Source organism: Cryptomeria japonica, chromosome 7, assembly GCF_030272615.1.
Source record: "Cryptomeria japonica chromosome 7, Sugi_1.0, whole genome shotgun sequence".
NCBI lineage: Eukaryota > Viridiplantae > Streptophyta > Pinopsida > Cupressales > Cupressaceae > Cryptomeria > Cryptomeria japonica.
The window spans coordinates 488,119,923-488,130,651 of record NC_081411.1 but is presented as its reverse complement, the minus strand read 5'-3'; the positions used below and the strand labels follow the sequence as shown (position 1 = coordinate 488,130,651).

The window sequence follows — 10,729 nt, the reverse complement described above, 5'->3', positions numbered from 1 at the left end:
AATGAGATGATTTTAATGACCTAGAAACTCAAGCTCTCTGCTGGTCTCTTTATCTATCCTTGTGCATAAGGCTTCTTCATTGTGGTTCCTAAATCTTTATAGTACAAGGAATTATTGCTTCATTTTGGTCCCTAGTCTTGGTGGAAGACCTCTCTTTATTTGAAACCTTGGTATCCTAAATTTAATCCTCCCATAAAAAAATTCAATTGTTTCTAAATGATTTAGATTGTGCAACCTTCCTCTTCATTTTTGGGGTCTTTCCAATCTCTCCTCTATTGGTAACTCGTTGGGTAAGCTGATTTGATTCCCTTATTAAACTTGGCTTCATTCTCATTTTAAATTTGCTCAAATTCTTGTGGAGATCTATATTGCTCTGAGTTTGTTCGAGGAGATTTTGGAAACAACTTGACTATAAAGGTATTTGTTTTGGGTGCAGCTCTTGATTCGCTTAGGGGGCATATTGGTGATGTTTGTCCCAAGCTCAAATTTTCTTCTACTCATTGGCATTTTAAGTAGGCTTCTTGGTGGGAAGGGGCAGAGTTTCTACATCAACATATTGCTCCTTTCAAACACGGATTCCCCATGTCCTACCCCCAAGATTTCTAAGGTGGGCTCACTGGTCTCTCCCTTAGCTACATGTTCCTCTCCCCAGAAGTTTCCCCTAACTCTTCTTGGACTCCGAAGCCTAGTGTTAAATAGGCTCTTCCCTCCATTTTAAACCAAGGCACCTTGGCCTGGCCACGTTTTCCGATAGATGCGTCTCTTTGGTTATTGATTCAAAAGATTGGATTACAATCACAAAGAAGAAATCTTCCTCAAAAAGGATGTAATATGATTAGTCGGTCATTCTAATAATGAGGGCGTACGTTGATGTGTGGTGGTGTAGTAGTCATTCTTAGGTTTGTCCAAGAGCTTATTTTATTTTCTGTGTTTAGCCCAACCTACATTTTTAGTTTTTTTTTATCAAGTCTCTTTTCTTTTTTCCTTTTTTTATCATCAATCTTAGATTGTATGCCTTTGAGCTCCTAGGGTAAAGCCTATATAATGGATGCAGTACCAATTGATCTGTTGTCAAATTGATTTATTTTTTTCCCACATTTGAAGACCCCATTAGAACCCTCATTATCCAATCCAAAACAATTTATTACACCGTCAACTTCATCATTAAGGCCTGCCCATTGCATCTTCAATTATACTTGCAGAGATTTTATCACATTAGCAGATGGATAACGGCCTTATCACCATGTTGTAATATAGTCATATTTCTTAGTAACACTATTTGCTTGTCTACGTAGTTTAGACATTAAAAAGCTTTCACCATGTTATATAGTATTTATTAGGCAGTTCTTCATATCTGTCCTGATTTTTTACCTCTTGAAAAGCAGAACTATATGAAAAACAGTTAAATCCTTTAAGTACATAACAATTGGTAAATGTAATGAAAGAGGACCGTATTACTTTTTATGTTACAATATACATTAACGGAAATCTTTAACATAATTCGAATGCAATTAGCATGTGTCTAGATAAGTTATCTGAAATATCGAATTGCATAAATGATGATTTATGTATATGCAATTAAAAAGTAATTTGGGGCATTGAGGCGAAAGTAGGCCCATGGGAAACAATGTAATCCATTCATCATGAACACTTTGCCCCCTGATGCATCTCATGTTAGCAAATTCTTTTGGCTGACCTTACCAATCGAATACAAAATCCACACCTACAAACCAGCCCACCGAAGGGGCTGCCAAAAGCGTCACTTTTCTACTGCCACAAATCAAATGACCTGCATCACAAACAATTGACCTTTTACATTGCCTTATCTTAATCAGCATGTCACTAAGCCTACAGGTGCAGTTGTAAGGATAAACAAGAGACTTGCACGTGTGTACTGATTCACATGCAAACTCTCTTTAGGAGACATCCTGTCCCCTCAGGAAAAATCAATTACAGTGCCCTTTCAAACAATCAACCATTTTCTGGATAAATATGACTTCTATCAACAGTATTTCCATGAACACAAGTCGTATCTTTTCAGGCTGACAATGCCCGATGAAATGAGACTGAAAAGTACATCAACATTTTCCACTGTAGAGAAAATGAAAAAACTGACAAATTTCGTAAGAACTCAATAACTAGAGTTACAACTTACAAACTACAAACCTTATGTACATTTGTAGTTGAGATACAATCAATATATTGAATGCTGATTCCCAAAAAATCAAAAGCTTTTAATTTGAATAATTTACAGAATTCTGTTCACCAGATATTACTAACTGATAGAAATATTTGCCAAACTAAGTTTGTCTCTATAGAGATTTTAATATGTTTCATTCACAACAGGCAGAGACGGAGGTGTTCCAGGGGGAATACATGCAGAGCCTGCATCACCAGCACAGATGCAAAGTGCCTCTGCATCCCGCAATGTTGCCTCCAGATCAATGTGACAACTGAGCTCATTGATGAACTTCAAGACAGTGTCAAAGTCCATTTGCTCTTCAATAATTTTCTTCCGGTGCCGCTTAAGAATTGCAACACACATGTACAAATGAAAGTGTTCTGATAAATAGTGCGTCCATAAAACCTCCCAGAGTCGCATTACTTTTTCATACTCAAATTCCCTGGAAAAGGAAAAAAATGTGTGTATTGGCATACCTCTTGAATTCAATGAAACAAGAAATGCAAATTCCATAGAATTCTAGAGTTATTACTTATTTCCTAACCTTTTAAACTGTATGAGAATCCATCGAAAGCAGAAGAAGTAGTTGAGGCAATCAGCTTGCTTGAAGTAGTTATGTAAAGGAGCATCCAAGTGCTCTACAAGCTGCAACATTTTGAAGGGGAAACAAATTACAAACCAAAAAATTAACATTGCTTTTCAAGACTTGATTTAAATAAAAAACTTGAACCACCATTACTATTTTAAAAATTACAGAATGAAAAGCAGTACAAGTTATGAAAAATCTCAATTCAATGATATATCACCACATTACTGTATACTATAAATGATGCAGAGATTTTCTTCAAGAATTACCCTCAAAAACCATTTTCAAGCTATCCTATATTCATTTGAATATAAAAATTATGCACACTTGCCCAGGAGACATTATCTAAAAGAGAACTTCCTGCTGCAACAGTTTAATAATATGACAGTTTTTAGCATATCATAAAGAGCCAACAATGTATCTGTCTGAATAACATATAGATTTTGTTGACTATGAGTTCAAGCATTCAGTTCAGAACTTCAAATGTAAGAACGGGAATGTTTGCCAATACAATCAAGTACATTTTTTAGTTTGAACAGAGCTGTTTGTATGATGGCAACCTAAGTTTTCAGGTACGAGGTTGGGTATGGGTTCTGGGTTCAAGTTCTCACCGTTACAGCATAAATTTTTCCCAGGTCTGGTACAGCTGTACTATATGTATAACATATAGATATGATATATAAAATAATCATAACTTAGAATCTAGATAATATAATATTTAAAAAACCTTACCAAAAGTAAACAGAATATGAATCACACACCATAAAATGTGATCAAAACACTAAATTAACATTCACTATAATATAATGAAATCCAATAATAAAAAGTCATGAAAATGTATACGATATAATGCGATGGCAAATGAAATGAAATAAAATAAAATTTGAAATCCTAATAATAATTTGCATTGTGTGTAGGGATTACAATATATAATACAAGTTTTCTATTTAACACAAAAGGATACTAACTTCAGCAATCCAATCAGTATTTTTGTGCAAAGATAAACCCAGGGACCGCTTACAGGTGTAGTTTCCAGTAATCCTTCATGGTGGATCTGAAGGAAGGTGAGAGGGAAAGGTTTGAAGAAGACCAAAGACAATGAAGGCAGCGTCATTCATTACCAGGGCCAATCCCTAGTTATCAGGTGCATGACCCTCAACCCAGTGTGTATATAATATATTTACATAATGTTTATAAATTGTAACTGACGAAATTCTGTTACTTGTCATCTGGCCAAGAAATTAACCCTCCATATCACCTGAAATCTCATCAAATCTTACTGGCAAATGTTGGCATTTTGGCATTAAGTTGTCATTGATGTCAACCGGTTTGGCAAGGTCACCGGTAAGAAAGAAGAAGTGACTGGTATGATGGCAAGTCACATGAGAGTGAGCAGACAGAAAGAAGGCTTACCGGTAAGGCATAAACCGGGCACTGGCCTAGAGGTTGGCTGCCTAGAGGTGAAGATGTGTTACTGGTGTAGTGTGCACTGTCGGTTAGCAGAAGAAGGAGGTCTCACCGGTAAAGGGATGTACCGGTATAAGTTTGCTGAATATTCAAGTATGAACCGACTGTGAGTCGGTGAGCTAAGTGATTGACCGTTGTGATGCCATGTGGAGCTGAGGTGGCAAACATGCTGAGGTCGGTGAAGCCTCCATCGACATGGTTGTTGAAACAGCTAGTCAACATTAATAAAATAAACACAAATCACGGGATTGTAACTGACTGATGCGGCTCAAGGAAGAAAGGATGACAGAGGAAGATCAAGGAATAGTTGCACCTGGATCAATGCAAAGGAAATCCGATTCAAGAAGACCTTGAAAAGGAAACAGCTAAGCGTTTTATGAGTCGACAGATTTCAAGGTAGGAAATCTTGTACGTGATTGCTATCTTTAGCAAGTATGCATTGGATAATGGGAAACGTGTACAGATGCATCCCTGGAGTACAGGTGATTGATCCAAGACAGATTGGATCGGATCTCATGAAGATTGTGTCGGGTAAAGGAAACCCTAACCACTCAGTGTTTGAATGCATTCTTGTTGGGAAACCATGGTGATAAATAGATGAGCTCGAAACAGAGCAATGTGATGCTGAAGAGAAGAAAAAGAGAGGAGAGTTGAAGTGAAAAAGAGGATCATTTTGCCTTAGAATTTATTCTAAGAAAGTTGCAGAGTAAGTGAGCAAGCAAACTGGTGAGAGGGTTTAACCGACAGTAATTGGGTACCGGTATAATTGTAGTCCAACAATTAAGCACACCGGTGAGGTGTGGCAGAGCAAGGCAGCATCCAAGTGTGACACAGTGTGTTGTGAGACTGTGAGAAAGAGAGATAATAGAGGCCAAGAATCAGAGAGAGTAATCTCACAACCGGTAGTTGTGAGATTCAGTGGAGAAAAGACAGTCAACCGGCAGCAAGATATATGATCAAGAGTTGCAGAATTCATTTGCAACAAGAAGCCTTAGCCGTATCTAAATTGTATTTCAATATACATCGCCAAGTTGGAGCTTGGTGCAAGGGTTGGTGCTCCTTGGGTTGGTGCCCTAAATCTTTGTAATCCAGTGTTTCACTTGTGAGGCTGGATTGGAGTAGTAGTCTCCAACAACTTTTCTCACCGAGGTTTTTCCCATATTGGGTTTTCCTCGTACATCTGGTATTGTGGGTTGCATTTGTGTGATTGATCTCTTTGGTTTTCCTTTCTGCTACACTGGTTTGATTGTTTAGTGCTTAAGTTATCAACCGGTATTCTGAAGTTGCTTTGAAAGGTCAAAAAGTTTAGGAACCACTGATTCACCCCCCTCTCAGTGGTACTCTGCGTTCAACAGCAAGGGCTATCAGAGCCTAGAATCCCGGTTATCTTTAAACCTTGGGTAGATTCTGGACTTTGAACACAATGGCAAGAAATGAGTCTGCTTCCTCAAAAGCCCCCATGTTTGATGGATCCAACTATGCCTTCTAGAGCAGAAGAATGGAGACCTATATTTCCTCCCTGGGTTTTGATGTGTGGATGTCTGTCAAGAATGGGTATGTTGTTCCTAGCGTTCCTCCCACTGATCCAGATGCCAAAAAGGAGTATGAGAACAATGCAAAGGCCAAACATGCTATCTTGAGCAGGTTGTCTGATAATGAGTTTGTCAAAGTCATGCACTGTGTTTCAGCAAAGGAGACTTGGGATAAATTGCAGAGGTTGTTTGAAGGAGATGCAAAAGTCAAAGAGGCCAAGCTGCAAGCACTAAGGGGCCAACTTGAAAGCATCAAGATGAAAGATGATGAAAAGATTGCAGACTATCTTCACAGATTTGATGAAACTGTGAACACCATTAGAGGACTTAGAGAAGAGATTACAAATGAGATTCTTGTCAAGAAGGTACTTAGATCTCTCACACCCATGTATGATACTAAAGTGTCTGCCATAGAAGAAGCCAAGGATGTGAAGATTTTTACAATGGATGAGTTATTTGGCTCACTGACAGCCTATGAGCTGAGAACAACAGGTGATACTTCCTTAAGGAAAGAAGCAGAATTCAACATCACCAAAAAGGGCAAAGAAGCAGCTACTCGTAAAGAATCCAGTGAAGATTCTGATGCAGAAGTAGCAAACTTTGTCAAGAAGCTCAAAAGAGGATCTGGCCGGTATAAAGGAAAGCTACCACTTAAATGTTTCAAGTTTTCAACTGTGGTAAGGTTAGACACTTTGCTGCAAATTGTCCCCACAAAGAAACCGGTGGAGATGAGTCGAGAGAGTTCAGAAAATCTGCTGGCAAAGATAGAGAAAGAAACGACTACTGGCAAGGAAGGAGAGGCTACCGGAATCATAACAGCCTATATACTATTGAGGATGATACAACAGATGAAGAAAATGCATCAAAAGATGATTACCATGAGAATGATAGAAAAGTCAATCTCTTCATGGCACTTGGTGAACCAATTAATGAAGATAAGGAAGAGGAGGATATTGAAGCTGAAGTGGATTTGGAAGGTGAACTTATCAGTGCTCTTGAGGAATTGAGTAAAACATGAAGAGAACTCAAAAAGGTCAAGCTTGCTGCAGTAGATGAACAAGATCTCTTGAAGTGATCCCTGGATGAGTCCAGTCAAGTTATATCTGACTTGAAATTGCAGCTGGAAGAAACTAAGAGGATATGTGAAGCTACATCCTTTGATCTGACAAAGAAGGAAAAGGAGCATCAAGAGTTGGAAGCAGAAATAGTGAAGCTCAGAAAGGAGCTTGAAGAAAGTAAGGAAGAAATAAAAGTAAGGAGCAAATATGAAGGCAGCACCGAGGCCTTAGACAAGATGTTGAGCAAACAAAAGCAATCCAAAGACACTGGTGGCTTAGGCTTTGAAGAAGGTCAAAGTTCAACCCACAAAGATAAATCCGGCAAAGAAATAAAGTTCACCTCTTCAATTGAAGGTGAAGAAAAGAAGATATTCACTATAGACAAGGATACCGATAAAAAGACATGTAGATGTTGTTGGAAATCGCCACTCAAACCGGTATACAACAATGAACCGGAGGCCACACTCTTTGTACCAACATGTAGATCCAAGGAGAAATGCAAGAGTTGACCGTGAAGGATTCAACAACATGAAGGGAAGACCCCCGATGAGGCAGTCCCATTCAGGACCAAGGCAACCTAACTGGTATGTTTCAACCTTTCATGGTTACTGTTACCGGTGTTACAAATTTGGGCATAGAATAGCTAACTGTAGATTAATCAATAAATCCTCTATGAGTTATGAAAATAGAAATGCACTCCGGGATATGAATGTTGTCTGCTATGAGTGCAATGGATATGGTCATAAGAGTTTTGAATGTAGGAAGAATAAACCGGTACCCTACAATAATTTTAAGGATTTACCCTCTAATGAAAATATGAAATGCTATAACTGTCAAGAGTTTGGACACATAGCAAGGTTGTGTAAAAACAGGAAGATCAAGCAAAAGAAGACAAATCCTAACCAAGAGTCGGTAACGGAACCTGAGCACAGTATAGGAGCTGACAAGAAGAAGGAAACCAAACCGGTATGGGTTGAGAAAGAAAAAGAAAAGGCATAATCAAGTCTCATAGTGCAGACTGCCTTACATGCTGAAAGGAAAAATCTACGGGTTGTACATAGTGGTTGCTCCAACCACATGACTAGTGACAAAAAGAAATTCATCAAACTTGAAGACTGGAATGGCGATTCAGTAAGATTAGGAGACAACTCATCCATCAAAATAAAGGGAAAAGGCACTCTAAATATTGATGGAAAATTGAAGGCACGTGATGTATATTATGTGGAAGGCCTAAAGCACAATCTGCTGAGTGTGAGTCAGATGTGTGACAAAGGTAATAAATTCACCTTTGACTCAACCGGTTGCCAGATAAAGAAAGACAGTACCGGTCAAGTTGTGGTAGAAGGAAAGAGAACTGATGGCAATGTTTATAATCTAAAGGAATGCTATGAGTCTCAATGTATGTTAGGACAGGTTGATGAAAGTTGGCTGTGGCACCGAAGATTAGGCCACATAAACCTTGATAACCTAGTTGCAGTAAGCAGAAAGGGGTGTGTGAGGAATATTCCACCCATCATCAAATCGGTAAGCACATTTTGTGATGAATGTGTGAAGGGTAAGCAAACTAAGGTGAGCTTGAGGACAAAAGAGCACAACACCTCAAAATCACTTGAAATTGTGCATACAGATCTGTGTGGCCCAACTAGGACAAGAGCACTTGCAAGTGAAAGATACTTTATGCTCTTTATTGATGACTACTCAAGAATGACATGGGTCACTTTCCTGCAAGATAAGTCACAAGCATTTGAAAGATTCAAGATCTTTAGGAAGATGGTGGAGAAAGAAAGTGGGTGCAGGTTAAAATGCCTAAGATCAAACCGAGGTGGAGAGTTTACATCAAGTGAATTTGAAGATTATTGTGAAAAACATGGAATTAGAAGGCAATACTCAGCTCCTAGGACACCACAGCAAAATGGTGTGGTAGAAAGGAAGAACAGGACAGTCAAGGAGATGGCTAGAACCATGTTAAATGAAGCCAATCTGCCGGACACATATTGGAAGGAAGTTGTTCATACTGCTGCATATACTTTGAACCGGGTTCAATTAAGAACAAATAGCAGAATGACACCTTATGAGTTGTGGTATGACCGGAAACCATCAGTCAAATACTTCAAAGTATTTGGAAGCAAGTGCTTTATCAAGAAAGATATGGATGGTCTAGGAAGTTTTGACTCCAGGAGTGATGAAGGAATCTTCCTTGGTTACTCATCTAACAGCAAGGCCTACAAATGCTACAACAAAAGACTAAGAAGAGTCATTGAGAGTGTGCATGTAAAAGTTGATGAAGATATGCACAAAGGATGTCAACCACAGGTTAACCGGTATGATGATGAAGGTGATGAAGCTCAGTCAAACAATGAACCAGAAGAAGCATCCAAGAAGGCTCCCAACTGGTATGTATAGCTGAATCACCTAGAAGAGAAAATTATGGGAAATACAAGTGATGGTGTGCAGACTAGAAGAAGACTTGCTCGGAATGATGAACAAGTCAACCTCTGCCTCATGACTGAAGTTGAAACCAAAACATTCAGTGAGGCCAGCAAAAGATAAGAATGGATGGATGCCATGGAAGAAGAATTGCAACAGATTGAGAAGAACAAGACTTGGGAATTAGTCCCTAGACCGAAGGACAAGAACATCATTGGTACAAAATGGGTCTACTGGAATAAGATGAATGAAGAAAGTAAAATTGTTAGGCATAAAGCTAGACTAGTGTGCAAAGGATACTCTTAGGTAGAGGGGATTGACTTTGATGAAACATTTGCACCGGTAGCTAGATTAGAAGCAATTAGAATGTTTCTAGCCTTCTCTGCCTACAAGGGCTATAAAGTATACCAAATGGATGTAAAATCTGCCTTCCTAAATATAAATTTGGAAGAAGTATACGTGGAGCAACCGAAAGGGTTTCTGCTGCATGATGATGAAACATTTGTGTGCTGGTTGAAGAAGGCTCTGTATGGACTAAAGCAAGCTCCTAGAGCATGGTATTCAAGATTAGATCAGTAACTGAAGGAGCAGGGATTCAAAAAGGGGAGTGCTGACAGCAATTTGTACATAAAGTAAGATGGGAACCACATGATCATTGTGGTTGTGTATGTGGATGACATTATCTTTGGAGGCAACAAGGACACCCTCTGCAAAGAATTTGCTGATCAGATGCAGTCAGAATTTGAGATGTCAATGCTTGGTGAACTAACATACTTCCTTGGTTTACAGATAATACAGCAAGATAAGGGAATCTTTATCTCACAAATCAAGTATGCAAAGGAGATGTTGAAGAAATTTCAACTGGAAGACTATAAACTGGTAAGTACTCCCATGGTGACCGACAATAAATTGAGCAAGAATGATGAATCACCAGTGGTGGATCAGACTCTGTATAGATCCATGATAGGCAGTCTATTGTATCTAACTGCTTCAAGACTGGATATAGTTCAAGCAGTATGCATGGCGGTCAGATTCCAAGCTGCACCTAAGCAGTCACATATGAATGTTGTAAGCAGAATCTTTAGGTACCTACAAGGGACACTCAGTTATGGATTGTGGTATCCTAAACAAGGAGACTTTATCTTGGTAGCATACACTGATGCTGATTGGGCAAGTTGCATTGATGATCGGAAAAGCACAAGTGGTGGTGCATTCTTTCTAGGTGACCGGTTGGTCTCATGGCATAGCAAGAAGCAGGACTCAGTCTCTCTATCTACTGCTGAAGCTAAATACATTGCTGCTGCTACATGCTGCTCTCAGGTGCTTTGGATGAAGCAGACCCTCAAAGACATACAAGTGGATATCATTGATCCTATTCTCATCCGGTGTGACAATTTGAGTGCAATCAACATAGCAAAGAATCTGGTGATGCATTCCAGAACAAAGCACATTGCTATCAAGCATCATTTTCTCAGAG

The 10,729-nt window shown here is 39.0% G+C and overlaps 1 protein-coding gene across 2 annotated transcripts in view; it reads right to left on the bottom strand.

The window, feature by feature from the left end:
• Window positions 1–2,011: 2,011 nt before the first annotated feature.
• Window positions 2,012–10,729, bottom strand: part of LOC131065754 (uncharacterized) — an 84,739-nt gene continuing 76,021 nt past the window's right edge. For both annotated transcript variants that reach the window (XM_058000384.1, XM_058000385.1), the window contains 2 exons: window positions 2,727–2,827; window positions 2,012–2,624 (listed from right to left, as the gene is read on the bottom strand). In XM_058000384.1, the coding sequence (XP_057856367.1) occupies window positions 2,324–2,624; window positions 2,727–2,827 (402 nt within the window). In that variant the 3' untranslated portion in view covers window positions 2,012–2,323. The remainder of the gene's footprint in view (window positions 2,625–2,726; window positions 2,828–10,729) is intronic.